The 15,054-nt window shown below is 35.3% G+C and overlaps 1 protein-coding gene and 1 non-coding gene across 7 annotated transcripts in view; both read left to right on the plus strand.

Annotated features, from left to right (window-relative positions):
• The window catches only part of ECT2 (epithelial cell transforming 2), a 70,264-nt gene that overhangs the window by 12,270 nt on the left and 42,940 nt on the right, over window positions 1-15,054 (plus strand). For 4 of the 6 annotated variants that reach the window (XM_028491285.2, XM_028491295.2, XM_055083822.1 and 1 more), the window contains 9 exons: window positions 763-852; window positions 1,707-1,814; window positions 2,773-2,846; window positions 3,540-3,670; window positions 3,814-3,929; window positions 4,030-4,092; window positions 5,448-5,670; window positions 9,795-9,931; window positions 13,810-13,929. In XM_028491285.2, the coding sequence (XP_028347086.1) occupies window positions 763-852; window positions 1,707-1,814; window positions 2,773-2,846; window positions 3,540-3,670; window positions 3,814-3,929; window positions 4,030-4,092; window positions 5,448-5,670; window positions 9,795-9,931; window positions 13,810-13,929 (1,062 nt within the window). The remainder of the gene's footprint in view (window positions 1-762; window positions 853-1,706; window positions 1,815-2,772; window positions 2,847-3,539; window positions 3,671-3,813; window positions 3,930-4,029; window positions 4,093-5,447; window positions 5,671-9,794; window positions 9,932-13,809; window positions 13,930-15,054) is intronic. The other 2 variants (XM_024124308.3, XM_028491310.1) reach the window with 1 other exon arrangement.
• Window positions 14,553-14,693, plus strand: LOC112065083 (U4 spliceosomal RNA). The gene has a single exon (XR_002891835.1). It is a non-coding gene; the product is annotated as a U4 spliceosomal RNA (small nuclear RNA).

Below are 15,054 nucleotides of genomic sequence, written 5' to 3' on the forward strand. Positions count from 1 at the left end.
GTGGTATGCGGGCCTCCCTCTGCTGTGGCCTCTCCCGTCGCGGAGCACAGGCTCCGGACGCGCAGGCCCAGCGGCCATGGCCCACGGGCCCAGCCGCTCCGCGGCACGCGGGATCCCCCCAGACCGGGGCGCGAACCCGGTTCCCCCGCGTCGGCAGGCGGACGCGCAACCACTGCGCCACCAGGGAAGCCCCACATAAACTTTTTAAAGGCCAAAATTATGGAAAAGAACATTCCTGCATAATAGTGGGAATTAAATGTATATATTTTAACCATTCTCTTTCATGTATAGATAGATAAAACCATTTGTTAAATTATTTACTATCTCCATTTTTTAGCTCAAAAATTGGAATCATATTTGGTTCAAGTATATGTACTATTAGTATTTAATAGAAAATATTTTTGACCTCTTTTAACTTTAATTTGAAGCATTTACAGTTGCGTATGGAAATCTTTCCTTATACTTCATATGTGTCAAAGTACATTTTGGAAATAAAGGTTTGGGTATGAATATTTATGTTCTTTTTGCCAGTAGTAAAGTGTGTTTAGATGATATGTATCAAACACGATATGGGAATCATGGGAAATTTTTATTGTGAAACTGGGTTTTTGCTATTTGTTGCATATTGAAAGATGGAAGTATATCTTTGGATTGGGAAAGTTAATTGGCAAGAGAGGGAAATACGTTTAGCTTGAGAAAGATGTGTTCTATTTTTACTGTAAATCTGTGAGCTCACAGATTTAAAATTTTTGTATCCTTCAGCCTTTGCCATTTTCATGTCGCCCACTCTATTGTACAAGCATGATGAATCTAGTACTATGTTTTACTGGATTCAGGAAGAAAGAAGAACTAGTAAGTATTTTAAAACATTCTATTCAAAGAATATATTTTCTAGCAAAATAAATTTAAATTAGCTTTTTTTTTTGGTAATTATATCATGGTTTTATTTTTTAAATGTTGAAGGAGAAATTACTATGAATATACTAGGTCTTAAACTTTGTGAAGAAATACTCTGAGGAGCCTTGTAAAGAAACAAATATTTTGTCTAGGATAGCTGGTATGTGAATTAGAAAAATTTCATGACTGTCTAATCTGTTTAAACTGTCTTTTTGTTAAGTATCACATCAGCCACATTATTTGAAGTTTTTGTTTACGCATTGTGATTTTTTGTTATGCAGGTCCAGCCTTAAAGCATTCTCATTGCTCTAGAGAATTCATAGAAACTTCTTTCTTTGATCCATAAAATGTTTTATGTTAGAGCTAATGGGGTATTACTCTAATTTTGTGGGAAGAATCTTGTTGTGATGGCAACCTGGTTTTAAAAAAGTAATGTACTGGGGACACACAGTTTTTCCAGGCATGAGCCCGATGTGTCCCCCTTTGCTTGGCAAAGCAGTAAAGCTATTCTTTTCTACTTCACCCCCCTCCAAAAAGTAGTATATTTACTTTTTTACTTGTGTGAAAGCCAGTTGTTAATTAACTTAGTTTCATGTGATCATCTTTACTAGCTTATCTCTGTATAATTTTGCCTGTGCCAATAAGGCAAATGAACCTTTAATTTTTTTGACATAAAATTTATCTTTATAAAAATTCTCATATGTACCTTATAAATAGAAAGTATTCAGTAAATGCTAAATGAATTATAAACATAGTTTAAAATTTTGTTCAAATTAATCATAAAGTCAATGTTTACATTTTCTTTTGAGGTCAGATTGGTGACATTGGTTCATCACATGGGTGGAGTTATTCGAAAAGACTTTAATTCAAAAGTTACACATTTGGTGGCAAATTGTACACAAGGAGAAAAATTCAGGGTATGTAAACTTCGGTATTTTTGTATATTTCCCTATAGCACTGTTTGAGGATGGATTTAATAATAGTGCTCTTATCCTGTCTATTTCCCCCATAATTTATTGAGGATCAGAAATTCAATTTTTGCTATATGTACATTTAGTAAAAATTTTAAATCATAGGAGTGTGGCCCCTGAGGTTTGAAGGAGGCAGTGGAACTTGAGTTAGGTCTTGAAAGATGATTGGGATTGTGGAGGTTGGTAGGTGGGTAACAGTTTAGGCAGATGAATAATATTAGCAAAGATTACTATGAGCAGTGGTGAATAAGGAGGTCAGAAGGTGATGAGGGCAGATACTTCTCTTATCTAAGAGCAGAACTTGGTTCTTATAAAATGGTTACAAGATTTAACTTGTGAAAATTATAAAAGAACAGGAGAAAATTCTTTTATTGGGATTAAAGTCTTAGTTTAATATTGCACTTGAATATGTTAGGAGGAGTTTATCACTTTGTTCCCACCCTCCATCAGTGTATTTATGTAGCAAATGGTAATTTTAGGGTATTGTTGAATTCCTGGGAGGTATACTTACAATTCATATCTAAGATTTTAGTGACTTAATCAGAAATATTCTCTTACTCTTACTGCTGTCTTGGGGGTTAGTACTTCCAGGGAGGTAAACACAAAGAGAAATAGAAATGTAATAAAGATGAACTTAATTAACTTCACAGATGTATTTATTTAAAATACAGTGAAACAGTTTGGACATCATGGAACTTGTTGCAAAGTTATTTTAACCTAAATTGTATGATGGAAAGATAGTTTTTTCTGTTAATTTTTCTTTATATTTTGTTACAAAGCAGATGAACGATGATCTAAGACTGTGCAAAGTGTATGTATATAATTGCTTATAACTTGCATGAATGCAGTTATTTAAGGTAAAAATTCACCATGTAATTAATGATAAACATGTTTATGTTTTTAGATAGCTGTGAGCCTGGGTACTCCAATTATGAAACCAGAATGGATATATAAAGCTTGGGAAAGGCGGAATGAACAGTAAGTGTTTAGAAATTCAGTAGTTAATTATGTGAATCAGTCACGTTGTGTCATGAAGATAAACCCACGTGCCCAAAATTCATAGATTAGTATATAAAAAATTAATTCAGTCTTTGTGAAGCTTAGGGAATAAAGTCTAGGAGGAGCAAAGTTTTGTTTATAAAAAATTGAAAATGGCAAGACATCTATGACATCTTTGAACTTCACTTTGTGAAATAATTTAATATCCATTAAGAACACTCTAAAATTATCGAGTAATAGCTTAATGCATCTGGACGTTTGGGTTGTGCTGTATTTTTTCTTATTTTCTGTTTGTCTGGTTGCATTTCATAACCTTGTTAAGCTTTACAATCTCAAAATTCCTTGCTATTGTACTTCATTATTACTTAAGATTTTATGAAACTATAGAACTCCTGGAATGCATATAAAATTTCATGTACAGAGCAGAGAATTGCATCTTGTAAAGATTACCCGTGATTAAACTTTGTGAGATGTTACTTCTGGGATGACTGAGGACATGTCAATTTTTTTTTTAACTGAGGTTTTTATGAACATTTCAGGGCCAAATGTAAAATATTTTCAGTAAATAGTTTATGCTAAAACCTTGAGAATTACCGTAGATTTATAAATTAATCTGCCTAACTTATTGAATTTCAGTTAAGCTGGTTTTAGAAGAGTGTATTTTGTTTTTAGGGATTTCTGTGCATCATTTGATGAATTTAGAAATGAATTTAAAGTTCCTCCATTTCAAGATTGCATTTTAAGTTTCCTGGGATTTTCAGATGAAGAGAAAACCAATATGGAAGAAATGACTGAAATGCAAGGTAGAATTTAGCATAATTTAAAAGTTATATATATTTTATTCCTTACTCCTGCTGATCACTTCCTGGTGAATATGCCTCTTTAAAAATTTGGGCCTGGGGCTAAAGAGTTGGGCTTATGTATGCTTGTATGCTTTCCTCTTTAGGAGGAAACAGTTTACCTGTTGGAGATGAAAGATGCACTCACCTTATAGTTGAAGAGAATATAGTAAAAGAACTTCCATTTGAACCTTCAAAGAAACTTTATGTTGTCAAGCAAGAGGCAAGTAATTCTAGAATGAGATTGGTTTTTAAAAAACATTGGTAATATTGATAGCTTATCTGATGAGATAGATTCTTAATTAAAATGTTCTTTCCCCTAGTGGTTCTGGGGAAGCATTCAGATGGATGCCCGAGCTGGAGAAACTATGTATTTATATGAAAAGGTATGCTTTTTGTCTCTTTTGTCATTTGTTCTGTGAACTTGATTATATAAAGTTGACACTTTTTTATCCCCAAAGAGCATAGTATAATTAGCACACAGGTCATCTTTTTTGTCACATTTAGGGGTTTCAGAATAATTAAACAGTTGGATATTGAGTAATAGTCTATGTAGATTTAATGTATTAGATCTTATTTTAATCTAATACATTTCATTCTGTGCAAATTCTTGGTAATACCATTATGAACAGTAACATCCCTATCTTCAAAGACTTAGAAACTTAAAGGAAAGAGATGTGCAAACAGTTATAGTGCTGAATGAAATGTGCTATAATTGAGTAATGTGTGTATTCTAACTAGCTTCACTCTTAGAGACTCAGGCACGATTGAAAGAGCAAATAAATACTGAGCCAGCTTCCTAGGCTAACCTGGTAAGGACATTCATGTTAGATAGCAGGTGGGAGAGGGTATGAAAACTTGAAAGTACATTAAAATAGCAAGTAGTTTAGTATGGCTTTGGAAAAGAGTGTGGGAAAGAAGGCCAACAGATAAAGCTGACTAGATAGGCAGAATCAAGTTTTTAATATTTTAAAGGGTTTGGATTTGTCCTGTAAGTGTTGGAACCACTGAAGAATATTAAGGGGAGAGATGGCATTTTAAAAATGACTGTAGTAGAAGGAATATAGGCAAGGAAAAATCCAGCCTTCATGCTGGATCTTGGTGAAAAGTAGTATCATTCACCAAAATGTGACATAAAGGTATAGAAGCAGGCTTTAAGGAAAATTTACTTCAGTTCGAGATTTAATAATTTTGAATAAATAATAAATTTGAAAGCGAAGGTGTGGATTTATTGTGTTTCTATAAAATCTAAATATGTACTCTGTTGTGTTCTCTTTGGACTCTTTTTTTCTCAATGTAAGGTTTCTGACAAAGTTTAAAAAATATGCCTTAGATTTCAGAAGAGAACTCCTAAAATCAAGTGGTATTCGACAGATATTGGAGAGCACTATGTCCAAGCATTGTGCTAAATGCCAGAGATATGGTGAATGAAATATGAATGGTCTCTCTTCCTGGAGTTTATGGCCTAATGGGGAGTAGACAGTAAAGAAGCTTACAGACGAATATGTAATAGTAATAGTGCTATGGAGAAAACGCATTAGGTGTTAAGGGTTAGATAATTACAGTGGTCCTTTGATTATTATGTGTTATGAAGCTTCTGAATTACGTGGAAGAGTATATATATGTACAATTGTTGTGCAAAATCCCGATTTTGTCAGACTTGTAAATATATTTTTCTTTTGTTCCTGTCTCAGTAAAGAACCACAGAATTAAAATTGAGCTTTTGTGCTTTTGATTGCAGGCTAATACACCTGAGCTCAAGAAATCAGTATCACTGCTTTCTCTAAATACCCCAAACAGCAATCGCAAAAGACGTCGTTTAAAAGAGACACTTGCTCAGCTTTCAAGAGAGACAGACATGTCACCTTTCCCTCCCCGTAAGCGCCCGTCAGCTGAACATTCCCTTTCTATAGGGTCACTCCTAGATATCTCCAACACACCAGAATCTAGCATTAACTACGGAGGTAATTCACATTAAAAAAAATTGATCTTTAAATTTAGTGGAATAGAATAATTATTGGAATATAGATAAATCCCTACTACAGTGAATATGAAAGGCTCTTTGTTTTACATTAATTAATTTATTTATTTTTGGCTGCATTGGGTCTTCGTTGCTGCATGCGGGCTTTCTTTAGTTGCGGTGAGCGGGGGCTACTCTTCGTTTTGGTGTGCGGGCTTCTCTTTGCGGTGGCTTCTCTTGTTGCGGAGTAGGGTCTCTAGGCACGCGGGCTTCAGTAGTTGTGGCACGTGGGCTCAGTAGTTGTGACTCTTGGGCTCTAGAGTGCAGGCTCAGTAGTTGTGGCGCACAGGCTTAGTTGCTCCGCGGCATGTGGGATCTTCCCGGACCAGGGCTCGAACCTGTCTCCCCTGCATTGGCAGGCAGATTCTTAACCACTGAGCCACCAGGGAAGTCCCAGAAAGGCTCTGTTTTTAATGACCTTTGTTCTGTCTGAGGAGCAAAGGCACATGAAAATGCTTACATTTAGTAGTTGCTTGCTATATACTAACTGTTTATGTATTTTGTCTATTAATAAGATAGGTTTTATTGTCCCTGTTTTACAGATGACTAGATTGAGGTTAGAGAAGTAAAACTTGTCTGGGGTCACACAGCTAGAAAGTGATAGAACTGTTCAAAGAGCAGGTTCTTAACACACTGGAATCATAGAAGATGCCACGTAGATTATGGAGAAAATAGGTACAGTGAAGTCAGAGGAAGGTGAATTTACTTTGTTCTCAGCTGATACAGGAAGCCACCTATAATTAGCTCTTCTCCCTTGACCTTCAGTTTTTCCCCTCTTTTTTTTTTAGTCTGCACACAAATTTGTTGTGTTTTCTAATTTATGAAACAATCAAAACCTTCCCTGGACTCTGTAATACTTTCCACTTACTATCCCATTTCCTTCTTCCCTTTCATATAGGTACTCTTGAAGGAATCACCTTGATCCATTGTCTCATTTCCTTGCTTTTTATTTTCCTTTCAATTCATTCCAATTGAATTTCATTCATTCCAGTTGCTCTTGCTGGGGGTGCTGACAGTTTTTGTGTAATCAGCAGCATTCAACACATTAGCAGCTACTCCTTCCTGGACACATTTTTAAATTTTGGCTTTTGTCTATCACTCATTTCACATTCTCCTTGACCTAAGTTCTCTCTCTAACTCTAAATGTGGAATATTATTCCTGAGTTGTTTCTTCTCCATTGAATTCTTCCTAAATGATCTCATTTAATTCCATGGCTTTTCTATATGCTGTTGACTCCCAAATTTGAGGTTTTCCCTTTCCAACTATATACTTGACACCTCCTTGTTCATGTCTAATACACATCCTAAACTTAACATAATCAAATTGGAACTCTTGATTCTCTCTGCCACTCCAACTCTGTTTCTTGGTTACCCTCCCTTTATCAACCTTTTGTGTAAAAATGGTCTCTCTTAGACAATTGCAGTGGTCCCCACGGTGGTCTCCCTGTACTCATTTTTGTCTTCTACATGCAGACTAACCAGTCTCTAAAAACGTATAAATTAGTTCATGCCGTTCCTCTGCATGAAGTCATTCAGTGGCTTTGTATTACCGTAGCTTTCAGGTTCCTATGTAATCTTTCTTCACCTACTTCTAACCTCATGTGCTTTTGTCCTCCACTAATCCTCTCTGGGTGTCAGTCATAATATCTTTATTATTCTTCAGATTTTTCTACTATAACCATACCTCAGGAACTTTATATTTGCTCTCCCTGTCTTAAAGAAATCTTATCGGGGTTCTCTTTAAAGTTAAGTCTCTGTCCCACTACTCCTTCCTACCAACCCGTTACCTGGTTGTCGTCTTCAGTAGTAGTTGTCACTGTTAGAAATTGTTTGTTTACTGCTTTATTTTACTTGCTTCACCAGAATGTAAGCTGGAAGAGAACAAGAACCTTGTCTAGCTTCTCTGCTTTATTCCCAGTGCCTAGTATAGAGTAGGTACTCACTAAATATTCATGGAAGGAATTGAAAGTCAATTGAAGGTAGGCCCAGAAAACTGAGGTGGATTTGAGATTATACGAGGAGCAAGAATACAGGTAACAGCGTACAAAATGAGTTTTTAGGGAATAGTGAACAGGTCAGTTTGCTTGGAGTATGGAGGAGTAAGAGTCAAATTAGAAAGGTTAATTGGGGCCTAATATTAGAGAACTTTGAAATCAGACTGGCATGTCTGATCTGTATATTGTCATCAGCAAGGAACTTTAGAAACTCGAGCAGCAGAGTGATTCATTGAGTAAGTGATTTGTAGTGGATTATTCTGAAGAATGATTAGAAGTAAGGCAGTTTAGAGGTAGACTGACCATGAAGTAATCTCTAGAGACTTGGGCCACAAGGTCCAACCTTTGGCCCTAAACCAGGGTTGATGATGTTTGGAAAGAAAAGTTAGAAGCACTGGGGAAATATTGATAGAATGGAGTGATAGGGAGGAAGAGGAGAAGATGGCAAAGTATTAAATGGAAGAAATTCTACCTTAGCAAAAATAGAAAGTTTATATTTTGGAGGAAGGAGTGTAGTTTGAGAGAAAATCCAGGTTAAGTTGAGGTAGAAATGTCCAGTAGGCATTTGGAAAAGCTGAACCAGGTGCTTGGGTGGAGGATTATGATTAGATATGTAGATCTAAGAATTTACTGGTTCTATGATCACAGTGGACATAATGGGCATGAGATGGTAAGAGATGAACATAAAGGACTGAAGCTTGAATATGAAGTTGAGGGGACAGAAGAAAATGAACCACTAAAGAAAACAGACATGACAACTGTTATATATTAGGTATTCTGAATAATAGAATACCCAGTTTGTAGATCACTGCTTAGACACGATAATTAAATTAGATCAGTGTATGTCAGTTTTTTTCCCCATAAAGTATACCATAATGGCAGAGGCTCCTGGGTCTGGTGAGCGTAGCCCAAAATAATATATGGCAAGTGGGAAATTCTTTGAAGCCTGTTTTTTTGGTTTTTTTAAACATGCAGAACTCCACAGTATGCATGATTGTTTAAATTAATGCTTAAGATTATTTATCATTGAGTAAATTTGATATGCTGGGACTATATATTGTCTTCTTTCATGTCATTATGTGTAATACATTCCTTTTCCTATTGAGAAACTTGCTATTAGGAAATTCTGTATATAATGTTTAAGTATTCTAACCATATTGATAGTAAGAAAATGTATTTTAAGCTTTTATTAAATTTCATTTAAAATTTTTTCTTGAGATACATATAAAATATACTAATGCATCCTCCCTCCAATTTGGGTTAGACTGAATGTCTTATGTTAAGATACTTTAGCAGAGAATTTAGTTAATGTTGTTGGGGTTGTTTTTTTTTTTTTAAAGGAAGTCTTTCTCCATATATATATGAAAAGTTTTCCATTATTGTGACTGTGTAATCGTAACAACCTTTTCCTCCTTTTTAACTTAAATATCTTTATATTATTGCTGTAAAGATTCCTGTACTCTCAGATTTCCTAAATGGAAATATTCTGCCATATTTTCTTTAGTATTCATTCATTCTCTCTCTCTTTTTTTACATACACTTGTATTTTTTATATCTGTGCTGTTTTGAGAGTAAGTTGGAGATATGATGTGCCTCTACCTCTAAATACTTAATTGTGTATTTCCCAAAATACAGGAACATTTCTTACATAAGTACAGTATAAGTATTGCTATTAGGAAATTAACATTTAATACTATGATCTACTGTATAGACCTTCAAATTTTACCAGTTATTCCACTAATGTCCTAATGTGCTTTTAAGCAAAAGAAAAAATTTTTTCTGGCTTAGGCTCCAATCCACGATCACAGTTGTTGTGTTATCTTTCTCTAGTCTCTTCTTATCTGGAACAGTTCTTTTTTTTAATCAATCTTTGTTTTTAATGACCTCAATATTTTTGAAGAGTACATGACCATTATTTTTTTCTGGCCTTATTCTAGGAGGAAATTCTACTTTAATGAAAATGTGTATGTTTTTAAGAGTAGATATCTTTCCCTTTTTTTCTGTTAAATTTGTACAGTGTTTGGTACTTACATCTGACTTCCATTTTAAATCTTTCCTCCTTTTTACCTTTTAGAAACACCAAAGTCTTGTACTAAGTCATCTAAAAATTCTACTCCAGTTCCTTCAAAGCAGTCAGCCAGGTGGCAAGTTGCAAGAGAGCTCTATCAGACTGAAAGTAATTATGTAAATATATTGACCACAATTATTCAGGTAAGAGTTTGGAAAAATGATCTCTGTTCCAGTGTTTATAAGTAAAAAAAATCTAAGTGGTATTATTTTTTATAAGAAAATTATATAAGCATAGAATTTGAACATAGATACTAAAAATGAAAATGTATGACAAAAACTGCTCTTAGGGAAATGGCATAACTGTAAGAGTAGCGTTTTATTCATGCAGAAATAGCATCTTTTTTTAATAGTGACTTTAAAGAGAGAAGGATCCTCAATAGACAATCTTAGAGGGGACTGAGTTTAATTCAGAATTTAGCAGCTTCCATGTCAAGATACTGCATTTATATTTGGAAGTGGTAGCTTTTTTTGATAATGTATATTCTAGAGTCACTGCTTTATTTAGTACTGTATATATATGGAAAAGCAATTAGCAATGAAGCATAACAATATGGTTGTCAGTAATTTTTTTTAGTAATCCTTTACTGTGTCGAGTTTTCTTAAATTACGCAGTAGTCAAATGTCGACTCATTGCTTACTAATATTAAAATGTACTCTGAAGTTATTTCTGAAGAAAAAGAATTCTAATGAATCCTTGTAGGTTGAGATTGAAGAAGATATTAAGGAGTAAATCAAAACTCAAGGTTCTGAAAGACACAATAATAGGACATTATTTTGGAATCTGTAGAAAGAAGGAATAACTTTGTTTGTGGTAATGAAGGAAATAGTTTGTCAGGAAAATAAGGTTGATACCACCAAGCTTGATTTTGAATAGAAAAATGATGGGGAGTTTCTGATTTGGGTTTAATTTTTAACTGATCTCTATTTGAAATCTTAATATATCTCATTAAGGTCCAATATAATGGCCTTTAGTTGCTTGTACCATTGATAAAATTCATGAATAAGAAATGAAAAGACTTCTTTCTTGGTATTCACAGAGAGATTATTCTTCACAGTTAATTTGTTTAGCAGTAGTCAGGGTTTTATGAGGCCCTCCGCTATATTAAACTTCACTTGTTTTAAGTCAGCTCTGCTCTTCTTCCTCAAGGGAAATCATCCTAGATGAGTTTCTTGTTGAAGTTTTTATAGTCAGCCAAAATGTGGTTGAGTAGCAGAAAATCCCTTTGGCATATACTGTTCATGTACTTTGGTAGCCTTTATTACCTAGAAATGTAAATCCTTTCAGGCCGTGGTAAAGGCACTGGAGTTTCAGAATTTTAATTTGCATATCAATTAAATTCACTAAAACTTCTTTTTTAAAGCACTTGTAATTATTACACTGTAGACACTTTCATACCACTGTGCTTAGTATAAACTCACCTAAGTTTACTTAAAAGATTGTGGTCTAAATTCATGATAGTGTTCTTTTTAAGCTTTTTTTTTTTTTAGGACTAATGTGCCTTTTTTTTTTTTTTTTTTTTTTTAGTTTGGATTTGGAATAGCTTAATTTTAACTTAGCCCCCAAATTAAGTGACTATCCAGAAGCTTGTTGATGTATTCCAAATAATACTTAGGTACCTATTAATATAAAGTTTTGTGACAAGTGTTAAAGAGGGTTCCTGTTTTAAAGGAACTTAGACTGGAAGAGGAGTTAAAACATACACACCTATTATAATACCAGGTGGAAGGTTATGAACTTTATGAGGGAGGTTTAGTTAAGGTATTTGGAGATATGGTGAGAATTTTGCTCCTCTTCCAGCTTAGGGAAGGTTTGGTCTGGAATTTTCAATGGTTGAACATTGGGAAAAGTATCATAAAGAAGATACAGATTGAAGTGAGTTTTAAAGCATAATTAGGATTGGTGCATGCAAAGAGTATGGTAGGAAGTGTATTTGAGATTATTCCAACAGTACAAACGACTGAAGGTATGTATCATTCAAGGTATTACAGAGTAGTCTAGGGGGATTAGAGTTGAGGGTGGGTTAAGGGGACTGGGATAGGGGTTGGAGTATGGATACAGTGAGAGTTAAGACTGCTTATGCCAGACTGGAGAAGGCCTTTGTACAGAGTGTCGCGTGTAATTATAGAAGAATTTTTGATGGGAGGGGGGATGATATCACTTGACTTGTATTTTAGAAGGGAACTTGGTTCACTTTGAAGGAGGTATTGAAGAAGGGGAAATTGTGGAGGCAAGGAGATCAACTTGGAGGTTATTTTGGCAGTCTTGGTTAGAGATTTTAAGAACCTGAACTTCTTAGGATAGTATCAGTGAGAATGAAAAGAGGATAGATTTGAAAAACATTGGAAAGGTAGAATCAGTAGTTTTTTGGCTAACTGATTTTATATGAGGGATTAAAACAAACACAGTAGAACTGTTTTAAGGTATTGTGTCTTAAGAATACTGAGAAGTTTTAATGAATCTTGATGTATTTTGGTGTCTGAATATTTTTGTTTAGGAATTTTAATTAAATGTTGACTAGATAAAGGAATGCTTATAAATAGTTACAGATATCTTTGCATCCTCTATTGTGTTTTTTCCCAATTCCATTTCTTTCGCCTCTCTCAGTGATAACTGTAATCTGGAATTTTGTGCTTATCATTTTCCTTATAGATCTATCACATATGTGTAGAAAATCAAATGTAACAGTAAATATATTTTAGTGAATTGCTTTTTTCACTTGATAGAAATTTTTTTTTTTTTTTTTTTTTTTGCGGTACGTGGGCCCCTCACTGCTGTGGCCTCTCCCGTTGCGGAGCACAGGCTCCGGATGCGCAGGCTCAGCGGCCATGGCTCACGGGCCCAGCCGCTCCGCGGCATGTGGGATCTTCCCAGACCGGGGCACGAACCCGTGTCCCCTGCATCGGCAGGCAGACTCTCAACCACTGTGCCACCAGGGAAGCCTGATAGAAATGTTCTTGAAACACATCTGTGTCACTGCATGTAGCAGTAATTCATTTTCCTGTATGAATATTTCAACTTTTTTAACTTTTATTTTTAATAGACATTGAAATTTGTTTTAGTGTTTCATTGCTGTTTGTTTTTACTATTACTAGTAGTGCTGCTGTGAATATTCTTTTTTTTTTTTTTTTTTTTTTTTTGGGGTACGGGGGCCCCTCACTGCTGTGCCCTCTCCCATTGCGGAGCACAGGCTCCAGACGTGTAGGATCAGCGGCCATGGCTCACGCGGAACCCATGTTCCCTGCATCGGCAGGCGGACTCTCAACCACTGCGCCACCAGGGAAGCCCCTAAACCAAGTTTTTTTGCTATCATTTAAAAACATTTAGTACTTATATTAAGTGTATGACTGCTTATTGCTTTGTTCCTTACTTACTTGAATAAAAAAGTAGAAATTACGGTGAATCATACTAACAATTTTAATGATTTATAGAACTGTGATAAACTTTTATTAGATTCTAATGTAACATTTTATTTTATTTTTTTATTTTTTTAAATTAATTAATTAATTTATTTATTTATGGCTGTGTTGGGTCTTCGTTTCTGTGCGAGGGCTTTCTCTAGTTGCAGCAAGCCGGGGCCACTCTTCATTGCGGTGCGTGGGCCTCTCACTGTCACAGCCTCTCTTGTTGCAGAGCACCGGCTCCAGATGCGCAGGCTCAGTAGTTGTGGCTCTCACAGGCCTAGTTGCTCCGCGGCATGTGGGATCTTCCCAGAGCGAGGCTTGAACCCATGTCCCCTGCATTGGCAGGCAGATTCTCAACCACTGCGCCACCAGGGAAGCCCTAATGTAACATTTTATTACAAGATTGTATATACACACAGAGATGAATAAATAAGTAGGACAAAACAGACTAGAAAATGTTATGAGAAAAGGTCTCAAATTTAGGGAGAAGTATTTTTTTTTCAACTTTTTTTTCTTTTCCATTAACATCATAGCTCTCCTTTATCACTGTCTGTATGTTAGATTTTTAATTTTTTTTTTTCCACAATCTACCTAAACTAATCTTTTTTACCTTTTAGTTATTTCAGGTGCCATTGGAAGAGGAAGGACAGCGAGGTGGGCCTATCCTTGCACCAGAAGAGATTAAGACTATTTTTGGTAGTATTCCAGATATCTTTGATGTGCACACTAAGATAAAGGTAAATTTGTATGTTAGTGTGGTAGTAATTCTTTTTACATTGTGTATATTTACTACGATTTTTCAGGTGCTTCTGACTAGCTAAATAAGTTTTGTATTTAAAATTTCTTAATCCCTCGTTTATTCCTTTGAATCATTTGTCCCTTTGCTCCAGTGCCTTATTAATATTTGCTGTTTGCCTATGTTTTGATTTTGATTAATTTGAAAATAAGGAATTTAGACCTTATGAAGTCTTTTCTATAGAGACATGTGTTTGCTAGTACTATTTTTCTTATTTTCCTGCTGTTGTTTGTCTTAAGTTGTGTGTTTTTGTTTTGCTTTGGTTTGTTTGAAAAACTGTGAAGTTGGAAGGGACTCAAGATCATTTCATTAATTTCTCTCTATCTGTATGGTCAGATAAATGCCAAAACTGTGTAAGACAATGCTATCCTCTTTCATGATTTTCCCTTGATGAAGGGTCCATGAATTCCAGGTATCAATCTCTCATAGTAAAGTAATTTTGGGGCAGGTTTAGCTGAACCCTTAAAAGTAGTTTAGCATTATTTCCACTTAGTTTTCCTATGTGATGCCTGAGCAAAATTTATCAGTTTTCCTCTCAAAACAACCCATATTAATGTTTATTCCAGCTTTGTGCAGTGGCAGTATCATAGCCGATGAGGTTTATCTGAGGTGCGCTATTATTGCTAATTGAAAACTTTTCCCTAAATGTTTATTCTATATTACAATAAAAAGATCAATCTGAATTACAGAATGTTTTCAAAAAAATACATTAACTTTTGATTTTACTACACGTTGTGGACAAAAATATAAAAGATCTATAAGTTAATAAAAATGCAATTTATCATATGCTTGTATTTTGTATTTTATCAAAATCCTTGACCATATTTCACTTATTTCTAGATTTACAAGTAATTTTGAAGGAGTCTTTTCTTAAAAAGCTATACAGGGGCTTCCCTGGTGGCGCAGTGGTTTAGAGTCCGCCTGCCGATGCAGGGGACGCGGGTTCGTGCCCCGGTCCAGGAAGATCCCACATGCCGCGGAGCGGCTGGGCCCATGAGCCATGGCCACTGAGCCTGCGTGTCCGGAGCCTGTGCTCCGCAACGGGAGAGGCCACAACAGTGAGAGG

The sequence above is a fragment of the Physeter macrocephalus genome, chromosome 1, assembly GCF_002837175.3.
Source record: "Physeter macrocephalus isolate SW-GA chromosome 1, ASM283717v5, whole genome shotgun sequence".
Classification (NCBI taxonomy): Eukaryota; Metazoa; Chordata; class Mammalia; order Artiodactyla; family Physeteridae; genus Physeter; species Physeter macrocephalus.